We start from the raw sequence: 24,254 nt of genomic DNA on the forward strand, positions 1-24,254 counted from the left end.
ATTTGTCCATATGGTAATGCTTTGAGGGCCCAAAACTATGCTGGATAGCCAGCTACCTGCAAAATACCAGGCACAACATCGATTCTCACAGTGCATGGGATCTGCATAATTGTTTTTCTTGTTGCTGTGTTTTTTTTTTTTTTTCATTATTAGTGCAAAAGTGTCAAATGGCCCATTGAGGGAAAAAGCTGGGGTTTGTCATCTGTAGCAGCGAAACGTCCACCTAAACTTTCATTGCCATTGGCTGCAGCGCCACGTCACAAACTGCACCTCGATGGAGCAGAGTGGGCGAAAGGGAACACCTGCTGCCACGGTAGCGGGCCAGGTGTTGTGGGAGTGGAGAGGCCATCGCCACGGTGTGGGGCCCGATGGGCATTTTCACGTCAGTGGCATGCGTCATTGGCACTGCAGGCGGCTGCTGCTTGCTGGCTCGGGCAGCACGTACTGCTTTGGTACATTACTCGCAGGGCAAAACTCAAAGGACCGCTCAGTGCCGTTCAATTGGACATTAATGCTTTTGCATTCACACCTCATAGAAGTGCTTAGGTGTCCTCGGATTTTTAATTGTTGCACTGTTAAGGGCCCTGTGTCGCAGTAAATTCGGCGTCGGCGTCTGTGGCGTTTTCCGTTAGAGAAAAATCATCCTGAACCACGCAGGCCCTCCGCGTGGCGCATAGGCATTACTTAACTGAATTTGTCAAAGTAAAATGAGTCAGAAAATTCGTAAAGTACGACTTGCACACAACCTACAGACATGATATCGTTAGATTGTAATTTGAATATACGTGAAAACATCATTCTGTTACGCGCAAAATAAACGCAGACCCCTTTTCTAGCTGCCCTTTGAGGTCTGTCTTAGTTGAGCCTTGCTAAGTTCCTTGCAGCACCGTTCAGATGGCGCTCGCATGCACAGCAGCGGCGGCGCTCGCCGTGCAGAGGAAAGAAAAAAAAAAGAACCAGAAAGCTCGCCTTCGTGCATAGTGTTTGCCGCCAGCATTACCTTGTAAACATTATAGTTGCGTAAGCTGCAGTTGCAGGGAAGCGTGGGAAGCAGTCAGGGATGTTCAATTGCTATCGCGTTCCACTCTTAAAGGTGAAGCTTAAGCGTCCTCAAAATTTTTTGTCGTGCTTGCTGCATTCTCACACCGTGGCGTACACAAGGGACGGTTCTTTCTTTTTTTTATTTTGTCTTGAAGAAAAGTGTGTGACAGTTTGGTGATGCATTTGAATACTTCCGTCTAGGTCCTAATTCAAGGATGGCCGTTGACGCCAGACAACTGTGCCTTGTTCCTGAGCAAGGTGTCGACTGGACTGAGCGAGATCTGCATTGTCCTGGCTGAAGCGACGGCGGGCGTTGCTGAACTCCACGATCAACTCCGGGTTAGTACTGTCTCTTGCGAGGATTGTGGCATTGGTCTTTGGGGAGGTGTAAACTTTTCCTGGAACAGTATGTAATTATACCGCGTGTTCCAGCTAACATGGCGGAGGTGAGGGGGAGTGGGGGGGGGGGGGGGCTGGAAGCCTTTTGGGCAGATGGTGCACCTGTGTGTTCGTAGTACTGTGTCCTAAAGAAGCCTCCAGTACTTTTCAGTCCAATAATTAGTTGTGACTAATTAACGAACTCTTTAAACTGTTTACTTTATGACGACATTGTCAATACAAGGCTTTGTGCGCACATTTCAAAACATCACTTTCAGTTAGTTGTCTGCGACACAGCTGACAGAAACCATAGTCTTATCACACACGCTATGCACCATGCTGAACTCATTCCACAAGAAACGTCTTCACCGAAAGTACTTGTTAGCAGCTGTAATTTGCTGGTGTAAATGACGCAGTCCAGTCTCGCTGCTGTCTCATCACTGTGTATCGATGCTGCCCCACTTCCGAAGTGTGCACTCTCGTTTCAAGCCATCCATTCTGCTTTGTCGTTCTGGACTAAATGTTCACTGCGTTGCTTGATTTTAGGCACATGACCTTAGTTGCTTTCATTCACCCTCCTCCCTCGATGCGAGCGTACAGTGGGCAGACCACACTGCAACAAGCCAAAAGCCATGACAGCATTGTGGCACCATCTATAGCGCTCTAGCTTTGCATAAGGAAAGGACAGGCAAACCATTACTAGATGGGGTGCTGCTTGTCTGCGTAAGAGCACTTGTGCGAGACTCGCTGCTGTGTTTACTCTGCAAGGCAGCAGCAGCACCTAAAGAAATGGGGGAAGAAGTAAAGAAAGTGTCACTTTAAAAATAGTCTGCATGCCTTGTGGGGTCTCACATGTGCTCTTGGGACAAAGGAACGACACATAGTAGTGCAAACAATCAAAAGGGCATTTATTGCACCTTTCATACACTAATGCACACTAGCCGAATTACTACCAATTGAACATTGACACGGGCGCGCGACAAATCAAGGAAGTCCGACTCACCGCGACCCGATAGCGAGCAAATACGTTCGCCCCATGCTATGACACCATTGCCTAGTCGTTCACGTGTACAGTCACGCGAACGGTGGCGCGCTCGAATGATCCGTATTCGTCCATACCGGTGTCCCGCTCTAAGCCTCGCGTGACGGTTGCGCGAAGCGGGCCGGCGCACGCGCGAAGCGTTCGTGCGTGTTGGTCGCCGATCCCAAGCCAAAGAGAGAGCGCCTCCGACCTTTTTCTCCCAAGTGACCCCGCCGTTCGGTAGCGTTAGCATCGCGACACTAGCGCCATCTCTCGCAACGCGCCGCAACCACCGCCGGGCTTAGCCACGCAGAGAAGCCGGACTACAGGAGACATGCGGGGAAAACAACATCAGGGGACGCGTGAGAGTCGCGCATCCCCACAGCCTTCATGCTGTAATTTAGCTGTTCTTTGTAATCAAATACTGCAGCCCTGTTGGCTCTCGGGTCATAGGGCTCAGCTGCTATGGCTCAAAAAAAGAAAAAAAAATGCAGAAGAAACTAGAGTGGGCTTTATTTATATGACATGGTTTAACAGAAAGACATCTGAACTCAGCTGTCAATATCAATCTTGTGAGTACAACAACCTAAAATAGTCTTGTAAAGGCACTTTGTGTCATACCATTCTGTAGCCTTCCAGTTGACTGTCCCTTCTTTCCTCAACTTGCTCGAGAGCCTCTCTCCACCATGCGCAATGCCTTTTTCAACTTGTTCACATTTATTTCGGGTCATTGAAAGTACATTCATATAATGAAAACAGTAAAACGATGATTGAATCAAAATAATGAGTGCGTTTACTTACATTTCTTGTAAAAACGAATTCACCGATGATAACGATACTCCCTAATGCGAAACTTGAGCGCAGCTCTATACATGATTTTCATTTCGCGATATATTGGCTATATATTGGATAGGAACGGGCACTTAAGAGCTGCGCTCTAAAATGCGCTGTTTATGCTCGGGGACAGAAATAGATGCAGCACACAGAGCACGAACTAGCAACTGTTTATTTTAGATTTAGACAGTTTGTTGAAACATATTTATACACACATGTTAACAAAATGATTGCGTGAAGACAGACGAACATACAAGTACAGTGCACATGCACATTCCTTTTACATCCCCAAGATCAGTTGGATAGCATGAATTACTTAATTAGTAATTAACTTGCTGAACTATCAACAACTGAAAACTCCCTCCAGCATATCATAAATGCTAATATTCTATTCTAAATAAATGTGTCAACAATGCTAATGACATGATTTGCTGACTTTATGCTGCAGATAAATATGACTCTCCCTGATATTTACAAATATCGTTGTGTAGCATCACACTGAGGTGTTGCCTCTGTGCTAAATCTTTATAGAGTCTATTGCCTAACTCGTATCATTTGCCTTGGGTGGCACAAAATGGTCTTGAAATAAATAATCTGTGGCCATATTTCACACCATTGGAATTGTGAATCGAGAAATCGTAAAAGCCGCAAGCCGCTTACGCCACCTTGAGTCATTGGCAGTTCACGAGAAAGACCTTTAATTCATTGCCATAGATGCCACTGGAAATTCTTTCTTTATTTCTTCCCAGTCTTTTGTCCATTCAGGTGAAAGTAATGCAAATTGCACTCTATTGAAAAAATTTGGGCCAGAAAGGGTTGAAAGTGGACCGTAGTGTATGTCCCATCCGTTGCTTGGATGCGAAGGCAGTGTCGATCTTACTGTTTGCACCTTCTTGTTGGTGAAACAGCTCCAGTCCGAGAAGTTGACGGGAGGCCTGTTCGAGGAAAGTGATGAGCAGGCATGCACCACACCCCTCGTCAACATGGTGTCCTCGGACATGAGCACATTGAGCATGCTCCGGTACGGCATGCTGGCTCTTCAGCTGCTGCCAGAAAACAGCAGTGCAGGTGAGTGTGTTGTTGTTTCTCGGGAAGATCTGGAACACTAGTAAGATTTTTATTTGATACTGAAGTCAGTCTCAAAATGCCGAACCTTGCTTCATCAACATTATTATGGCAAATCAGTTATGCAGAAGTCCGCAAGGGGAAGGTAGGTTCGTGAATGAAAAGAATTGTCATCCGCCCAACATTAGCACGAAGAGTCACAGGAAGCTCATGTGGGTTTCTCAGAAGGAAAGCTGTGCAGTTGTGCTTGGTTTGCAGCTTCGTGTTACTTTCTAATATTCTCATATTTTTTTATACTGTCGACTTTAGTTAATTCGACTGTGACGGGTCCGACGAAATTGATCGAATTATCCGGTGGGTCGAATTAACCGAATGTAGAAATGCCAAAACACACCGCTGATTCATTAGGCAGTATTTGCCTGGTTCATACACGCCCCCCGAATAAAATGCGCGCCCACTTTCTATGTATCCAGAGTAGCAAACTAATGTAGAAATGACATTAAAGCTCCTAAACAAAGTAATCTAACGCGCACCCATTTTTTTTTGCAAGAAATATTGTTGCACAATATAAGCCGGTTTATTTAAGTCAGCTTCACCGTGATACATAGTTGTTATGCGGCAAGCATACGAACATTGCGAAGGCAGTTTTGGTTTTGTGTCCGACTGCTCCGCGCAGGCAATTACCGGCCCAGTTTTTTTTTTAATACATAAATAAAAGGTGCTCGTTAGAATCGGGTAAATACCGTAATCAAACATTGTAAGCCACGGTTATTGCTTGAAGATCTTCTTAGGGGTTATACTGTAAAAAAGGCATTTTTGACCAAAGATGATGTGTTTTCAACACATTCACTGTCCCCCAAGCTTTGCTGAGACAGACGCTGCCTGCCACTAAAGGGGTCGCTATCGGGGTCCCTATAGGGGTGAGGCGCGTGCGTGCTGACTGCAAGTTCGAATTATCAGGCAAAGGCCTATTTTAGGATTGAAATAACAAAAGTTTTGGCCTATAGAAATGCATGGGTGTCGGCCCGGATCGAATTAACCAAAAAATCTAATTAGCTGGAGTCGAATTAATGGAAGTCAACTGTATTCCATTTGATATTCAGCTTTTTCTCTTAGTCGATCAATATTCAAATTGAAATCTACTATTTGGTAATTGCATGCTTCTAACGAAAAACTTCAAGTAAAATAAATTATATGAAATGCTAGCCACCACAGGAGACGAGCTTCTTTCCAAGGTTATGCGAAATAAGTTATCCATTACTTTTGACTCTTCAGCCATGGATTACCAGCAAATGTTTACTTGTGGCGGACTAGGCAGTACAAACTAAATTGTTCGACTAAGAATGCAGAACTGGACTGAAAAAGGGACCTGGCATGCACAACATTCCATCTCACCAACTTTGGTCAAAGCAGCGAGCATCAAGGCTTGTGTAAGTCATTCATTAACGTGTGCCGGCTGCGTGTTCAAAAAAAAAATGTGAGGAGGGCTCACTCATTGTGCGCTACTAATCCTTCAGTGATGCTTCCATTCAGTTGGCTTTGCACGGACGGTGATCAGAGGTGGACAGTGGAGGAGCCCTTCCTCTGGTTCTCTTCTCCGATTGGTTGATGCGACCCATAGCTTTACAGCACTGCATGGAGTCACTTGGGTGGAGTATACTGTCGGCTGGGAGCATAGCACAAAGCTACGAAAAATTGTAGCTTGTTGTACTACATTCTAGTGAAATTTCATTTCACTCTCGTGAATTCAGCTCCACCGTGCGGACTTCCACAACGCTTCCATGGAAACTGGGCTTTTTCTTGCAGGCATTGTGGTGATCACTGACGGTGTGATCAGCGTGCCCAATAGCCAGCAGCTGGAGCTCCTGCTCGGCAGCCTGCGGGGCGGCACTGTGGCCTGCTCCTTCCTGCACCTCGGCGGCGGCTACCACGCCCAGAGCAGTCTCGGATATGTGCCGTACGACGACCTGATGCGCTTTATTGCGCGCGCCACTTTCGGTGCCTACCTCAACAGCGGCTCCCTGGTTGGACCGGTCAGTTGTTTCCTGCTCCTGTGTTGCTGATTACTGGGGCTGATTAGATCAGTTGACATCCACCTATTGAAACGCTGTGGCGGCTCGGTTTCTTTTTGGTGTTCTGCTGGGCTCAAGGTCATGGGTTACGCTCGTGGGTCACTCGCCCAAAAGATAACGACGTGGGAAGAACTTCATTGGGTGTGCTGAGCGTGTTCTACAACTTCTAAACTGTGACTTATGCACTAAAACAAATATCTGAAAATTTGATTATGCTCTGATTGAAGCGCTGGAAGCCCAATGTAGAGCTCATAACTACTGGGGTGGGGGGGGGGGGGGTATTTTGTAAGAGTCCACCTAGTGGACTGTCCACTTCGGCTGTCGTGATTGGCTCTAGCCGCACATGCGAGAGGGCGACTGGCTGGCTCCCTCTCGTGCGTGCGGCTGAAGCCAATGGCAACAGGCGAAGTGGACAGTCCACTAGGTGGACTTTTACAGAATACCCCCCCCCCCCCCCCCTGTTTTTGATATGCTGGAGGGAGTTTCCAGTCATCACACAGCACAGCAAATCAATAATTAAGTAATTATCACAATAAATAATTGTTACTCAATTATCATTTCACTGTTTCTTTCGTACCAATATACTCTCCATGGTCAGAAATAAATGTGAACAACTTGTTTTAAGTTTTTTGTGTGTGAAATAGTGTTCAAGCTTTGCGGGGTTAATTAAATGTAACTAATTTGCTAACTAATTGTACTTCAAGAAACGACTGCGAACAATATGCTGTGGGCCTCACTTGTCTAAGGTGTACCACATTGTTTTTTTTTAGTAGTTTGGTTTTAGTTACATGAAATACCTGGTGTACAGGGTGCCTCTTGAGAAAGAAAAGAACTGGGAGTGGGTCAAAACCATAAAAGAGAGCAGCTGCCCATTGACAGTATTGATGGACTTGAAGATGATCAAGTTGTCTAGCAGCAGACACAGTGCTGTACATGCAGCTGTCATGCCAGTTTGGCAACATGAGAACTGCAGACCATGCTGCATTGCGACGAAAACTAATTGCCACTGTTTTTAGAGCGAAGCTTTCTTAGCGGACCTTCCTAGACTTAGCTGACCGTGACTGCTGGGTGCTGCTATCTTGCCGAAATAGCTTGCTTACAAAAAATGAAAGAGTTACGGGTCAGATGCTGAGGCAGAACTTCGGTCTTCCAGTATAGCAGTCCGATGTTCTAGCCATTAGGCCGCAATCGCACGTATACTTATTTTGTGCCAGCGCCAAGTAGCTCTTTGAAATGATTGTCATGTGCGTCACATTTCGCAACACATGTGTGCAAGAGCACGTGAAAGCCTGTACGTGTGGACGAGATAACAGCTTCACAAAAGCTTCGTTTCATATAGATTCCAACATTGTGCGCTGGATATGCATAATTTTTTTTTATCGCATTGTATTGACAGCTTTTGTTCTGTTGTCTCGGGACGCTGACCTATTTTTGAGGATTAAGTGATAGCTTGAGATTGTGGAGAGTCTCTAGTTCATTGTAAATCAGTGCATGCAGTTTTATGTGTCCAAGAAAGGCATAGAGAATTTCCATCTAATCATGTCAGTTGTCTGTGGGATCATGAAAAGTAATATATACAAGCTACAGCTCGGCTCCATTCGGTTTAGGTTCTTAGGCTCATTTAGGCTTTTTTTTTTACCATTAAAGGGTCCTTGAAATCCAATCTTACTTCTATGTCTCGTTCGACGCGGTCACTGCAAGCTGTGTGTTGGTCTGTAAGAAACGACTCCTAGTGGTTAATTCAGTTTTGCTAGTGGCACTGCAAAACGTGTCATAACAGTGTGCGTTTTAGTCTTAAATTGTCCCTAAGGGTCATTTGAAAGCTGTGCTTTGTTGTTCATGTTATCTAACTCAATGCAGTGGAAACTTGTTTTGGGTCAGCCTGCAGACATGTTTGATGGGTTTTTGTTTTCCAGGACGAAATTGAAGGGTCAACAGGCACAGAGAACATATTCCACAGGGCACTGCTCTTCTGGAGTTTTCAGGAGGAATTCATCAATCAGCGACTTGAGCTGGCCAAAGACGCCGGAATGCAGTACAAGCTGCTGGCTTGCAAGTGAGTGAGATCATTGGCTAAACAGCCAGGTTGTTGGTTGTTGGGTGAGAAGATGACTTACAAAGCTGTTGCTTCCTTTCATTGTTAGTCATTGCATGTTGACAAATGCATCAGTGTAATTCTGCGTACTATATTGTATAGCCTTAGCACAGCTGCTCTACTTATGAAAGGAAAAAAAATTATGCTGTCCTCTAGGGCAATGTGAAATATGGCATTACACCTAAGTTTTTTTTATATCCAGGGTATTGCGGTTTTCGAAATTCAATGCTTAATGTCCTAACTGTGAACAACATTTATGTGCTATTGCACAAGGAAATGTAAGAGCCTTGAAACGCTGTCATTAGCACTCCACTAAACTTCAGCAACTCATTTGGCCATCTGATACACACTACTGCTCTTTATTTGCACTGTGAACACTTGTGTTGACATGTGGCTGAACAAGTTTGTCTAGTGGGCCTATCTGGGAAGTGTAACAAAGCACTCACCTGCTGGTTGACTCAGTGACTCACTCATTCTCACTGTAACTTGCTCACACTCATCAATCTGGGAAGTGAGTGAACCATAGCACTAACCAAACATTCTCTTGCTAACTCGTCTACTTACGTAGTTGCTCACTCGCTTTCACACTTGCTCACTCAATCACTCGTGCTAACGAATCTCTTTTGTGCAGTAAGTGAACCTGTGCACTAACAAGGTGCTCTCTTGCAAACTAGCCTACTGACCCACTTGCTTTCTTGGCTCGCTTGCCCGGACGCACGCACGCACGCACACACGCTCACTCGCTGGCAGGCTTGCTTGATTGCTTCTGCCTTGATTGAGTGCCATTGTCTAGATTTGCCATGGTTCCTTGCAGGGGCAACACAGCATTTGAGCCGAACCAAGGTTGTATGCCGCAGCTACGCAAGAAGAGCTCTGATGGCAGCCTCAACACGTCGTTGTCGAGTGTCCTCTCCTGCAAGCTTCGTGAAGGCTACGCCCTGCGGAGCATCTCTACAGCTAAAGGTTAGTAGGTGTTGCAGCATCCACATGGGCCCTACACCTGAGAATGACCATGCTGCCATTCATTCGCATGTTGGGACATCGCCTGGTTGTTTAGTATTTGCTGTGAATTAGTAAGACGTGCACGTCATACTAATTCTGAGTAGGAAGTGAATGGTTGCCTTTCCGAAAACCAGCGGGCAGCCGTAGTGTGTACAGTTGAACCTTGATATAAAAAACCTCGATGTAACAAATTTTAGGATATAGCGAAGTGTAAATATAAATTATGTTTTTCTATGCTTTTTTTTAATGACTATTCTGCTGCTTATAATGAAACTAGAAATGCAAGATCAGAGGCAGTGTCGGTTACAGCAAAGCAAACGTTTGTTTTCTGACGAAGATAACTACACTATGTATCCGTGCAGCAAAAAGGTCAGATAGACAAATACACATCAAGAGCAACTTGATAGACTTATTCTCTAAAAACAAAGTCCTCGTGTTCTTCATGCCTTTCTTTCCGTTCTATGTTTTTCACGCTAGTTTAAATTTGTTTTTTTTTTTTTGTAATGGTGTACCAACTGGCCCAAATGTCCTTTTGGACTTAATTTAGACATGCTTGTGAGTTCTGCCAACGGCTTAGCTTGGCTCACCCATAGCCAAGAAGCCAGTGTATCTATCCTGTGTGATCACGCCGATTGCACAGCTGCATATTAATGTCAGCACACAGTGCATGCTTGTAACGTAGCATTGTTTATGGGCTATGTACAGTATTGGCACAGAAAACCACCTGATGGGCCGTGATGGGCCGCCAATCTTTGCTGACTTGTCATGGGAATCATGCCTGCATTTCTTTCGTATATACCAGCTTGCAAACTTCTTCTAAAATCATTGTGTACATTTATAATGAATGTCGGATATACCGTAATTACTCGAATCTAGGCAGACTCCGATTCGAAGCCGACCCCTCAAAAGTTCGAAGCCAGAAAAAAAAAAAAAAAACTTACCTCGAATGTAGGCCGAACAAAAAAAGCGAGGACAGCATTCGCAAAATGAAAGCATTTAATAAATATGAACATGCTGAGCTCATTCTACGTCACCATCGCTGCTAGCCTTGTCGCTATCTTCCTTATCGCTGTCATCTTCAAACAGTGCACTATATTCAGTACCATCAAGCACATTAGAGATGCTGCACTTTTTTAAGGAGCACACGATCAATGTTCCTGGGTAAATGCCATCCTCGTTGTGGCACACGCAAAAAGCACTCTCATGGCCCCCTCCAACGACAGACGTTTTTGTTATAGATGCCGAAGTCCCGCCCGGCTTGAACATTTCACGATGCCTCTATGCCTAACACAACTACTTGTTAGAAAGTGGCACTATAGTGGCATCGCCAGTTTGTGGCCATTACGATAATGCCACGCCGCGCCCCGATACTACACCGATACGACACAGGTCAAAATGGCGACGTCACTTGTGTACTGCAGTTGGCTACTGGCGTGGCTAGTAGCGGCTGCGATACTGACTTTTCTAGATGGCGCTAACTATGCACCATATTTATCAGTTTCAGTTAAAAACTGCCTTGTTTTTTAAAATTCTTGAATCCAAGCCAACCCTAGAGTTTTCTATATAATTATTTGAAATAGACTATCGGCCTATATTCGAATAAATGTGGTAACCAAGATATTTTTGTTGGATGCTACTTCAAGGTTTGATTGTATTGGACAACTTTCCTTATTGTAGCACTTAAGCAAACAAATGACATCTCCTCAATTTCACTGCAATTTCACACGCATTAGTTCTTGGTAGTGCAACACATGATAGCATGCATCTTGCATGATAATATACGAATTTGTGTTGTGCAAGTGCAGTGTCCTGGCCAGCGCCCATGCATTTCTATAGGCCCAAAGTTTTGTTCTTTCGATCCTAAAGTTGGCCTTCACCAGATAATTTGAACTTGACCAGTCAGCACACACGTGCCTGACCCCTATGGTAACCTCGATAGCGACCCCTTTAGTGGCAGCGTCTGTCTCGGCAGAGCATATGGGAGAGTAAATCCATAGAACACGCGTCATCTCCCGTCGAAAATGCCCTTTTTTTTTGGCCGGCTCTAGGAAGATTTTCAAACAATAACTGTAGCTCACAATGTCTGATTATGGTACTTAACCGATTCTTACATGCGCCTGTCTTTTTTTCAAAGCAATTGGGCGGAAAATTGCTTGCATGGTGCAATCGCACGATTCCAGAACTGCCTTCATGGCGTTCGTATGCTTTACCACGTAACATTACTGCATTGCGGCGAAGCTGACTTTAGAAAACCGGCTGCTGTTGTGCAGCACATGTTCACCCTTTGCCCCTTTTCCTTGCCGAAAAATCGGGTGCTCGTTAGATTTCTACTTCTGTTTAGGAGTTATAATGTCAATTTACGTTAGTTTTTTTACACTTAAAAAGCGGGCTCGCATTAGATTCGGGGGCATGTTAGGATTTAGAAAATACTGTCAAATGAATCGGCCGTGTGTTTTGGTTTTTTTCTCTGCATCTTGTTTAATTTGACCTGCCAGATAATTCAATCAATTTGTTGGTCCTGTCAGGGTTGATTTAACGGAAGTCGACTATTGGGAAATCCTTTTGTCCTCGCATCACAGATCAAATAGCACTGTGCCGTCATCTCACCTGGCACAAAAAGCTTGGAGGGTATCTGCATGACTTGTTCTTCTATCGTCTATAATTCCTTGATTTTTTAACAATTATGACAATAGTAGTAGTAGTAGTAGTAGCAGTAGTAGCAGTAGTAGTGGTAGTAGTAGTAGTAGTAGTAGTAGTAGTAGTAGTAGTAGTAGTAGTAGTAGTAGTAGTAGTAGTAGTACAAAATCAGCAAGCTATTGCTCATGAGCCAAGAACTAGTCCAGTAAGTGCAATCAAATGAAGATCAATAACAGTATCTGATGACATTTTGTTTTATTAAGACTGCCTTTTTGTGATAAATGCCATTGCAGGGCATTAAGCAACAGCAGTTTGCAGGAACATTTTTCTTTTTGCCTATCTTTTGTTTAGGAGAACTGGAAATCAAGCTGGTGCTTCCATGGAAATTCGATGTCAACATCGAGTATGTTGTCATGGTTCCGTGGCAGTCCTCAAGCAAGAAGTAAGTTGTGAAATTTTTTTTCTTCAAGCACTTTCTGTTGAAGGTCATGTATAATTATCTTTAATACAGTGACTTTTGAGCACTCTCTTTAATATTGCAATCGAGAAGTTGTTGGCAATGATAATGCCATTTTAAATGCTACCATGATTTCATGTTTGTTTTTATTTGTGCAACCAACAAATTTTTTTTTCTTTTTCACATCTTGTTAGACCCATTGACATAATTACTATTGGTATTCTTGTGCACCAATAGTAATAGCTTCCTGTCTGTCTCAAATATGTCGTTCTGCGCTAGAGCAGAATTGAAGATGCCACTCAATACTTGCAGAATTCCTTGGGAGTCCTTGAAATGTCCCATTGTTGTTGGAACGTTGCTTGGATATTTCCTTGTAAAGGAATCAGCCAAACTATTGAAGGTGCTCTCAATGTGCTATTGTAGACAAATGAAACGCAAACTATAAATTATTAGCTAGAACACCTCCTACAAGTAATAACTCGAGAGTGTGATTTAGTGCGGCAATTGCCTTGCTGCCTGAGATGGTACAGATCTCAAAGTAAATCTACCGTCAGTATATATTGACATGCGAACAGGAAATAACTGATCACAGTGCCTGTTATGCATAATTACATGGAAGTGTGGCACATAATTGCTCTGTAGCCACTTTTTTAAGCATGAAGCACACTTAACACATAAAGTAGAATCTCGGTAAATGGCCGCTTAAATGGACAACTGCCTTATGATTGGTTGGTTTTTCATTATGGCAATGCAATAAAAGCGCTCATTAAACAAAACATTTTTTTTTCAAACTCCGGGTAAACAGAAGAACTACTAGTATTATTGAAAATGAAACTGAGTGGCTAGTCTCAGCGGCATTGTGACAGGCATTGCTGTTAGCATATTTCCTTTTTGGGTTTTCTCGCCAGTTCTCTACTTTATCACAAGAGTGGCTTTTGCTTAGTTTTGTTAGTGTTGCTCTATCATGGCCATGGTTTCCTTGTGTTGGCAATATCAGTGAGCTTTGAGTTTTGCGCTGCCTACTCTAGTCAGTGGCTGTGTGCAAGTAGAAACTTCGTAAGAAGAAGCTTTCTAATCAGATCTGCCTCACCTATTATCTGCTGTTGACAAAAAGTAACTGCCCCTTTCAAAAGACCATGTGTAATCTTGAGCTCAATCTCAGGGTAAGTGAAACTCCTTATAAGTGGAACCTATTTGCCTGGTCTCTTGGGGTTTCGTTAAATGAGAGCCTGAGAGTCTACCGTATGTGCAGCAAGGTATCCAAATCAAAACATTTTGAAATCAAAACATTAAACACCACCAATGTAATAGAAATCTTTTTGTAATTGCAAATGCTATCTGTGGTGTTGTATGCTTTGTACACTTCTTTTTAGTCTGCTCGGAACTACAATGCGCATTACGTTCTTTTGTTTAATATGAATCAGTGTTTTTAATTTTTTTAAAATTTTTGTTACTTGTTTACGTTGTTTTTACGCTTTCATTGCTCCTGTTGGGTGAATAGTGCTTTGTCAAGCAGCAGCATTTGCAGCTCTTTTTCAATCCCCCTTTTTCATCGATGTAAAATGTTTGGTGAAATAAATACCGATTGAGTAGTCCCAGTGTAAGTCATAGAGTCTGAGTTTGGCCGCTGTTCCAAATGCAGGGGAATGTGTAAATGGAACGTCACAGTGGAGCAGTTAGTTACTTCAGTTTTAATTTATGCTGACAGTACATAGTACAAGGTCAACATTATGACGACATCATGCAAAGTAGTGAGAGCGGAAACGCAACGACGCGTTGCAGTCAGCCCCGACTTCTTCACATTCAAACCTGTCTCTGATAGTATGCACTAGCATCACATCGCATGGTTCACTTTTTGTCACTCGAATTGTTGGGATCCCTCCACACATTGACAAACATGTGCTGGCTGCTTTGGGCCTGTGTCTGGACGTCCTCATGCACAGATCTTCCTATGTTTGAACCTTCTTGCAGAGATATGAAGAAAATACCTCCCTGGCCGTAATGGTTGCCATCATATTCATGTGCTCAAAGTTATTATATGTTGTTTACAGTTTGCCTGAACGCCATGGTGGCTGTGTGTCTGCAGCATTCTGATGCTGAACTAGGTCCCAAGTTCGATTTGCGGCCATGGTGGCTGCATTTTCGATGGAGGCAGAATGCAAAAATGCTCCTGTACCGTGTTTCGGTCGCAAATGAAAGAATTACCATATTTTCCGGTGTATAAGTTGAATTTTTTTTCCCCCGAGCTTTTCCGGTGCGTCTTGTACAATGGTGCGACTCAGTGCATGCATAAAACCATGTGTGCTGTTGCGACCAACAGGCCTATATGCATTTTTTTTATGAGTACAAGAAACGTGCACGGAAGCATTGGGAAAGAAATCAGATCTTGTATTAACGTTGCAGCGACCGTTGGTGCAGATGTTGGCTCTTAGGTCTCACTATGTAGGCAGTGTGGCAGTGGCAGTGAAATCTGCCATTGTGGCCTCTGTTATATAGCTGCCTTCGTGACCAAAGGTCACGGTACTAGTTTACTGATCTAGTTTAATTTTTCTTAAAGAGAAGGTTAAACCTATTTAACTGAAGCAATAAATAAGTAAAGGGTGCCACAGTTTTTTACTTGTATGTTGTGGCAGCCAAAATATTCCCGTTACAATAAGCACCACTTAGTTATCAAAATCGGTTGCCTGCACAAGAAGTAGCAGTGCTTCCGGCTTCTGGTTGCCATTTCACTTTTGTATGCACGTGTTCAGGCTGATTCAGGCGTGTTGTGATCGTTCTCGTGTTTCTCCTGAGCACACGACGCTGCAGAGACAATGCCAGCGTGGTGCCTACAACGTTGCATAAACGTTATTCAGGGGCCGGCGACGGTTACCCAGAGATGCTGCCGGCCGAAGTGGCCGAAGTTTTTCACAGTGCGTCGGATGTTGAGGCCTTCAATTGATTTGATTGAAGTGCAATAGATGTTTGTTTTCTGCTCCTAAAAGGAGTGTGGGTTTAAGTTTTCTGTGCTAGAATTTGCAGCTCGTAAATATTTTGTGTTCGAAAATTTAGTGCCCTAAAATGGGTAAGTATGGCATTGCGCGGTGACTGAACTTGCCTGCTTCATTTTGTTATGCAGACCAAGTTAAAATAGGTGCGTCTTATATACGGGTGCGACTTGTATGCCAATTTTTTTTTTAGAAACTCGCGAAGAGCTGGGAGGGGGAGGTGTGCGACTTGACTTATACTTTCAGTGTCCGATTTTTCGGATTCCCTAGGGGCCGCGAAAACGTCTGAAAAATCGTGCAGTTCGAAAAAAATGAATGCATGCCTTTTACTGCCCCCAAGGGCTCAAATCGCCACAGGCACGTTCTAAATGACTCTGAAGGCCTGCCAGTACACTTATTAGGGATAACTGTGATAGGAGAAGGCAGGTGCAAGCATGTATAATTAAGGAATACATAGGGCGTCGCGTGTCAAATGCCCTTTCCCACTCATGGTATGCTTCACTGCGTAACCTTACTGTATTGAGGCGAAGCTGACTTTTGGGTATCGGCATTATGCAACGTGCCGTGCTTTCTGAGCTTCGAAGACATTGGGGAAGATTACAAAGGAGGAGTCGGTGCGATTGCTTACATCGGCGAATTGTTTCAATGAAAAACACGGCACCGAACAGAAAGAAGCTTGGTAGCGAACGTCGAAGTAGGTAGGTCTAGCGTTGCTGCAGTGGTGGCTGCCAGCGGATCTGTGTGCGAGAGCGCAAGTTCGAGGAGGCGACATAATTGAAATGGTGGTGGTGGTGGCTACGAATAATGCCGTTTCGGACCTGCGGTCATGGCATGAAGTCCGGAAAATCGGACGGCGAAGGTTTTTTGCGTCTGAAATTTCAGACGTTCTTATACATTGACTCTAGGGAGTATGCGGCGGTGCTGCGAAGATGTCCGAATTTTCGGGCACGTCCGAAAAATCGGGCGTCCAGAAAATCGGTCATTGACTGTACATAGGTGCAGGTTATAATTAGGGCTGCGTGTTTTCGGTTTTATCCGAAAAAATCCGATAAACATTCGCCGGTAAAATTTTTGACAATTCGGATTTATCCGATAAACTCCGATTTCAAGGGACAATATGATCCGGTTCCGGTCTTTATCGAAAGGGCAAGTTCTAAGCGCTCATTTATACAACTTCTGGTTCGACCAATTTAAAGTTTACCGCGCGTCGGCAGTATCTCGGAGACCGCAACCATCGCACATTTAATAACGGTATTGTCAGGCACGAAGCGAGAGACGTCAATAGGTCAACAAGTGTAGGCGCACCAGAAGCGAGCGACGGCATCTTGATATACGGTCCCTTGGCGACACTAAGGTGTGCCAGGCGACAGCGGCGCTAGGGCGCCTAGACAACATCGAATATACGGGCCCCGGGCTCCGCCGCCCGCTGCGGCCGCTGCCCCCCTCAAGAGAAATTGTGAACCCAAATGTGAAGCATGAGCTTCCCTGCGAGTTTGAAACCTATGCGCCTATTTTTCAATTAGTGCTTCTTGAAACTGACGACTTGAGCCAGCTCCTGAATGATTTTGCGAACTATCAGTGCTATGAAATACGTAACATTGTTGAACCCCTGTCGTTTTGGAGACTTCACAATGTCGAGTGGCCAGTGCTTTCTCGCTGCGTCTTCTGGCGCTTGCTGTTTCTAGCGCTAACGTTGAAAGGGCGTTTTCAAAGCTGAGAGTCGTCAATAGAAAGGAGCGCGCTTCGATCACTGACAGCAATCTCGCAAAGTATGCTTGCGTGTTTTACAATAAGCTTAAGCTAAGGTTGTTATACGCAAAAAAAAGGTGTTCTGTGTTCAAGTATTTCGCTTGTGCGTATACGTTTTTGTCCATTCAAACGTTCTAGGAAAAATAAAATGTGCTTCGTGTGTTTTGATATTTTAGTATTCAGATATAAATTGATCTAAGATTTTCGGGTTTTGAGAATAATGCAAAACTCCGAATTTCGGAGAATTGGGGATTTATGGGAAATAAACTCCGATAAACACCCGCCGATTTTCAAGAAAAATAAACACCGAAAACACGGAGCCCTACTTATAATCCAGAAAATATGGGACTAGTGGCCAAAATGTATTTGTGGCTCCTCACTATCCTGTCTCTCATAACCTGTGTGTTGGGATGTTAATGCATACCTGTCAATTAATGAATCGATCAATCAATCAGTCAATTTGTTGAAACACTTTTAATTCCATTTTGTTATATTTCATTTCACTTTTACAATTTGACGCTAATACTGTATAATGATGCACGTTTCTTGTTTATATATTGTCACCCACTCCCCTCTGCAATGCCTCGGCGATTGAGGGTATCGAAAATAAATAATTAAATAAATAAATAGTCTGACCGGTTATTAGATACTTGACATAGCAGTGAGTTGCTATTCTCACTGTGCATGAAAGAAGCGAGCAATCATCTACAAAATAGTGAAAGGCATGTAACTTATTACAAGTGACAAATCTCCAATAACACATTACACTGCAAGTCTATTGGAACCATATTCGTGCATGCAGTGTGTCGATAAAAATAGTTACCGAGAGTTGAAAGTGGCTGCTTTCAATGTCCGCAGTCGGGATTCGTCGGGGAGCGGCTCGCAGCCTAAGCAGCGGGCGGGCTGCAAGTTTGAGGTGTGCGTGGAGGCCAGCTATGACTTCCTGCATGACGTCACATGCGAGTACTTCAAGCCCAACAAGACCCGCAGCCCCTTCCGCCTCATGGTGGCCCAGCAGTACTGGAATGCACTCAAGAAGTGAGCACTGCCCTTTGCAGCCTTTTCTTATAGACAGTTTTGCACACACCATAGCAGCCACAAGCATGCGGTCCCCAAAAAACATTCCAACTGCGTATCATCAGTCTACTATGCCGGAACAAAAGCGTATCTTCAAGTTAGTTTCATGCATGGAAATTTTTTTATATTTTTGGTTTAAAGAAACGCGCATGGTGCTTCAAGACTGACAGTTATAGTTAAATGTATAAATTATGGCAAACAGGTAAAACTGGTTTTATGTGCGTAGAATAGTGTTGAAAATCTGCCGGCTTATGTTTTAGAACACACCTGGTACTTGCAAATACTTGCAAATTAACGGAAGTCTACTACACTGACTAGAGTTGATTGTCATTACCATTCTCACTTACAGGCACTCACACATACTCATACTTAAATCCACTCACTGGCACTCACCCACGTACATACTCACTCACTGACAGTCACTCGCGTTCATTCTCACGCCCACTCAAAATCACCGTCACTGGCTTTCATTCGTATCCAGGTTAACCGGCACTCAATGCCTTTCATACTTGCATTCACTCATCCTTTGTCACTCGCTAATGTACTCCATGCCACGCCTGTGAAACGAGTGTGGAGTAAGTGTGAGTAAGTGTACTCGTGTGTGATTATGCCGACCTGTGGTTGAAATCAATCTGGAGCCCATCACCACGGGCATCTTTCATAGCCCATGTGTTGTTTTGGGATGTCAAACCCCCTAATTTAACTTTATTTGATTTTGATGTGGGGTGCGAAAAATGACAATGAATGCTTTTAGCCTTAAATTTTAATGACACTCATTTGGCACCATTTCAGACAAGCTGAACATTATTAGCCATAGTTCCAATCTCTACTTGATGTGCTTTACACAAGTAATTTGCCCATGAAATGTCCCCTCTCGATTCCATTTGCCCTAAGTAATAGTTTTTCATTTATGGTGGCATCATATCCACTAAAAACGAGGTTATGTTTCTCAGCCATGTGAAATGGGATTAAGTGCCATATGAAGTGTAATTCAAATGTTCTCCCCTGTATAAGAAATGTTCGATTCATAAGATGTTCAATAAAAATTTTGCTTGGCTGAGGTTCATGAAATAAACGTACAGAAGCCTCACTACAGGGTCCAGTGACACCCATAGTTATATGCACAGTGACCATAAGAGCTGCTTTTTGTGCTTTGTTTGGGGCAAAAAAAAAAAGAGTTGCCGAGAAAAAAAAGTATCAAGTGACGAACACAATACAGAGCTTACGTTTTCCCGCAGCATCTCGAGTACAGACCAGCTCCTGGTACACCTGCACTCTTTCAACCAGAATCCAGTGAACTATTCGGTGCCCGAAAGTTTCCGCAATGGTGTCCCTGTCTTTGTGATGCCTCCTAACTCTTCAGGCCATCCGGTCCTCTCCTCCAAGTGAGTGCTGAGTCATCTTACCTGTTCACCTGATGTTCTTTGTGACTGGTTACGTGCAATTGGTTACTGAAAAAAAAAATTAATAGAATGACAGTGAGTGTTACCGAGTAAAAAATAATAGATCAATTAAAAAACTACATGTAACTGATTACAAGTAAATAATCACATGTAATTAATTGTATACCAGTCTGTACAACAGTGGGGATTATAGCTTTTTTGGAGATAAACTTTTTTGGCCAAATTATGTCAGCCGTACATTTAGCACAGTACAATTTTTGGGGCCAACATGTCTGGCTGCACTGATCACACCCTTCTCAGGGTGTGTCCTCGTGATAGCGTTTTACTTTGTATGTATTTGTTTATTTGAAATACTGTGGGTCAGCTTGGCCCCTGCAGGAGCTTCACTGAAGACATTATATGCAGTAGTCATAGATGTCATAGTAATGATACAACATCACTCTGCTGTTGCATTTGGACGCCTTGCAGTGAAGCATTTAGATAGGCAGCCTGATATTTTGGTTGTTATTGAGCATACGAATTAATTTATGGTAATTTATTTGCAACAGCTTTCGAATTTCTTTTAAATATGAGGCGCAAAGCAGTGATGTGACTGGTTGTTTCTTTTGGTTTGCAGCGTGAAGAACAACAGCGCGTACGCACCTTTTGTGCACTTCTGGAAGCCAGTGTGCATGTTGGACATCAGCATCTGGTGGGTTCCTTGATTGGCTTCTGTTCACCTCCTGGCAGTTTATTTGAAACCAGCTGTGACGACTGTGGTTTTCAGGGTTAACTCGGGAGCTTTCTTCTTTTCTTTGGGACCAATGAGAATAATGTTAGTGTTATGTCACTACTAAAGCCTCAACTTTAAAGGGACACTAAAGAGAACAATAATCTGAGCTGTATTAGGCAATTAAATTAAGTTAACCTTCTACAATACTAAAAAAGACACTCTTACCGTGATGTAGAAAGTTGATGGGGGGGGGGGGGGAAGACACTGCCCTAGCTCAAGTGGTAGAGCATTGCATGCGTCATGCAGAGGTTGGGAGTTTGGCTTCCACTGGCAGCAGGTTGGTCTTTCTTCCACTTTCATTTAAATTTTTCTTGTATATACACATCTCAATAAAGAGAAACAGTTAGTTTCCCCTATGCCTTTCTTACCTTCATTGTCTGTGCGCCTCATATGGCTGTTACAAAAAATTAACCCCCTTAATTTCTTTCATCGTGTACTAAATGCAAGAGCATGCCACTCTTTGGTTCTTCTTCTTTCTTTTAGCTTTTGAAAACACTCGAAGCCATGTCTGTCAGATCACAGTAAGTTTTTAAACGGTGGACAGAGCCTGTGATTGATTCACAGCAGCACCCGTCACTCAGCAGCACCCGTCATTGGCGCTGCTTGTTTGAACATTTTGGCGGTTGTGTCTGTGCAGGCAGCGCTGGATGCACATGCACCGTGTGGGCATGCTCCTGGAGCATGACCTGCCACTGCCCAAGCACCTGCAGCAGCCCAACAGCAGTGGCCGCTACGACTCTGTACAATGCCGCCAGGCCCTGCACCGCCTGTTGGCCCTGCTCCGGGATCGTTCCAGCTTCGTGCTGGCCGACGGCCATTCTTATGTCACCTTCCTTGGGTGAGGGCAATCTCCTTCAAATACCACTCGGGAGGAAGCTTTTGCTCAAGGCCAATTTCATTTTCAATTTCCCTATTCAAATACCACATGTAGGACACAGAAATGCTTTTATAAGATAACTGCCGGGCTGATTTGAATTACCTTATTTGCACGTAAGTAACGTGACCACAAATATAACGCGAGGGAGACTTTTGGTCTCTACGAGAAAGAACAGAATACATACAGTATAGACCACTTATAACGTAACCGCTTATAGTGTAGGACTGGATATAGTGCGGTCTTTTCAGACACGTTAATTTTCCCATAGCACTCCATGTATACACGTACCGCTTATAGTGCAGTTGCGGGAAACGAAATACCGGTTACAGTGTGGCTGCCTGGGAGTACGGAAGTCAGCGGAGACGGCGAACGCTCCCCTCAAACGGGCGCCCCAAGGAGTGCTCGAGGAAGAAAGAGAGACGAAGTGGAGGAGAAGGGCACGTGGTGCGAACGAACAGCCAGTGAGGCTGAAACCAGAATCTTGAGTGCGAGTCGTGAAATATCACGGCGCGCATAGCGAGCGAGCGCCACGAAACTGCCAACGCCGGCCAACACTCGCTTCACGATAACGGCAGTAAACGAAACTTCAGGGAGCGGGCGGCGCCGGCACATCACGGCGAAGGGCACGCGCGGAGACCGTGGAATGTGAGGGAGGAGGTCGGCTGGGAAGCGGATTTCGCCTCAACAACTCCGCCGCTTGGGTGGCTCCCCTCGCCCTCCCTCGTAGCTCTCTCACTTTCGACTGTCACCGTGCGCGCCCGTCGCCGTGCAGGCGCCGCCGCTCCAGCTGGCCTGGCGCCAGCTCCCCGAAGTTTCGTTTTCTTCCGTTATTGGGAAGCGGGCGTTGGCCGGCCTGGGACAGCGCCGCTGCTTCCCTCTGCGCCTCGACTGCCGCACACGCGTGACGGCTCAGTGCACATGTTTTGCATATGTGCGGGCCTTGAAAATTCTTGCTTTGGTTATAGTGTGGTAGCGCTTATAGTGCGGATATTCGCGACTCAGGCGACTTACGTTATAAGCGGTCTACACTGTAGCAGGAGAATACTCCAGTGAAATAGGAGCATGACCAACCAAAATCTTGATTTACTTCTTTACATCCAATACTTCATTGTATTTTTGTTCACTTTATGAGGTTTGACTGTATGTGTGTGTTACTGAATCTCCTTTCTTTTATTTTTTTCCTTTTTTTACCTTGCATCCGTGGTGTAAAACATGCTAAGTATATTGAAGTGCTGAATAGCATGTCATTTGCAGGGAAAGTGACAAGCCGCCGGTGTCGTTCTACGTGACTCGGGTGACCTACAAGGCGCCCTGTGTGGTGATCCGATTTGCCTTCCTGGGTGGCACACCGGGTGAACAGCGCAATGTTGTGAGTTTGCCATTCTGTCACATGAGATCTGCGTCGTCGTGATTGTCGCAGGTTGTTGAGCACAAGTAATTGCATACAACAGCAGTCCCGCCGCTCGCATCAACGCGAACTAAGCCGCGAAAGCACAGCTCAGGGAGGAAGGACTCTGCACCCGCCGCAGATAGCTTTCAAGATACAGCCGCCCGGGCGGAAGCACGCGGCGTGGTACACGGCCTCCCCCCTCCCTATCCTCCCCGCGAAGCCTTGCTGCTCGGCGCGCGCGTGCGGTCGCTCGGGCGGCGCGATGACAGCGCGTGTCAGCTGGGAGAGGGCGTGCCTGCGGCGAGAGGGTAGCTCGCTTGAGAGGGGCATGAAACGGGTAGTTCGCCTGCGAGGAGGCTCGGGAAAACAGTCAGCGCACGCAAAGGGGTCTGAGGCCGTCGTTATATCTCGCATCGCGTGCGCGGGTTTACGCCGTCCGTTCGCTGCAACCAATCAGCAGGGCACAAAGACGTGCCCTGTACGTTTGTTTTACGTGCGATTTTGGGCCATTGGTATAATGGATATTTTGATGGCCGCGCGCTGATAGCGCCGAGTGTAATGCCTGCGGTGTCGATGAGACTATAGAACACCTACTATGCTACTGCCTATCATTTCAAAACGAAAGACATGACCTCTGCAACATTCTCAATAGGCTAGATAGAAGACCGTTCACCTTGAGCAAGATCTTGGGACCATGGCCTCGAATATCACAGCTGCAAAAGGCCACAAAAGCGCTGCTGCGATTTTTGAAAACTACAGGACTGAGTGACCGTCTATGATCCGGACTGATTGATCATCAGTGATAGAACAGAGATCTGTTGCAACGTCGACGATATCAACAGCAGACTTTCTATTCTTCCTTTAATCTCTCTCTCCCCATTTTCCCTTCCCCCAGTGTAGGGTAGCCAACCGGGCTCAGTCCTGGTTAACCTCCCTGCCTTTCATTAAATCATTTCTCTCTCTCTTTGATGGTCGCGCAGGTTTTGTTCGTTTTAAGCCAAAGTTCGTCTTAAGTGGGGTCGTTATATGTGGGCTCGACTGTATGTAGCTCCATTTGTCGGAAGAGCTGAAGCGGTATTATACCTCAAGCGATCGCATTCTGGGATACGATCACTTTTGCGCGATTTAGTCCGACTCGGCGCAGGATGTGCACTGTGTCAACCTCACTCTTTGCACAGCGCAGCAAACAGCCTCTGATGCAAAGATGCGAAAACACGCATAAATGCTTGCATCCCTGAAAGCAATCGCTCGAGGATACCTGCTCGCAGCGATCACATAGCCCACCGGTGTTAATGAGTTGGTGTTCAGTCATCATATTCGGCAAGACACGGAGAAGCAGGATATCAGGTACGTCTTATGCGCATAATATTCTGTGCCAACCTGCTTAGGCTTCAATT

The 24,254-nt window shown here is 44.8% G+C and overlaps 1 protein-coding gene across 4 annotated transcripts in view; it reads left to right on the forward strand.

Annotated features, from left to right (window-relative positions):
* LOC119433727 (KICSTOR complex protein SZT2) overlaps positions 1–24,254 on the forward strand; it is a 235,877-nt gene that overhangs the window by 8,504 nt on the left and 203,119 nt on the right. For 3 of the 4 annotated variants that reach the window (XR_007464166.1, XM_049658168.1, XM_049658169.1), the window contains 11 exons: positions 1,243–1,380; positions 4,183–4,342; positions 6,146–6,372; positions 8,328–8,467; positions 9,321–9,469; positions 12,497–12,587; positions 18,197–18,376; positions 19,654–19,800; positions 20,435–20,509; positions 21,228–21,428; positions 22,722–22,836. Coding sequence is in view for 3 of the 4 variants with exons in the window: in XM_049658168.1 (XP_049514125.1) it covers positions 1,243–1,380; positions 4,183–4,342; positions 6,146–6,372; positions 8,328–8,467; positions 9,321–9,469; positions 12,497–12,587; positions 18,197–18,376; positions 19,654–19,800; positions 20,435–20,509; positions 21,228–21,428; positions 22,722–22,836 (1,623 nt within the window). In the remaining variant the exon portion in view is untranslated. Of the gene's footprint in view, positions 1–1,242; positions 1,381–4,182; positions 4,343–6,145; positions 6,373–8,327; positions 8,468–9,320; positions 9,470–12,496; positions 12,588–18,196; positions 18,377–19,653; positions 19,801–20,434; positions 20,510–21,073; positions 21,112–21,227; positions 21,429–22,721; positions 22,837–24,254 lie in introns of those variants that run through there. The other variant, XM_049658170.1, reaches the window with a different exon arrangement.

Source organism: Dermacentor silvarum, chromosome 11 (genome assembly GCF_013339745.2).
Source record: "Dermacentor silvarum isolate Dsil-2018 chromosome 11, BIME_Dsil_1.4, whole genome shotgun sequence".
Lineage (NCBI taxonomy): Eukaryota > Metazoa > Arthropoda > Arachnida > Ixodida > Ixodidae > Dermacentor > Dermacentor silvarum.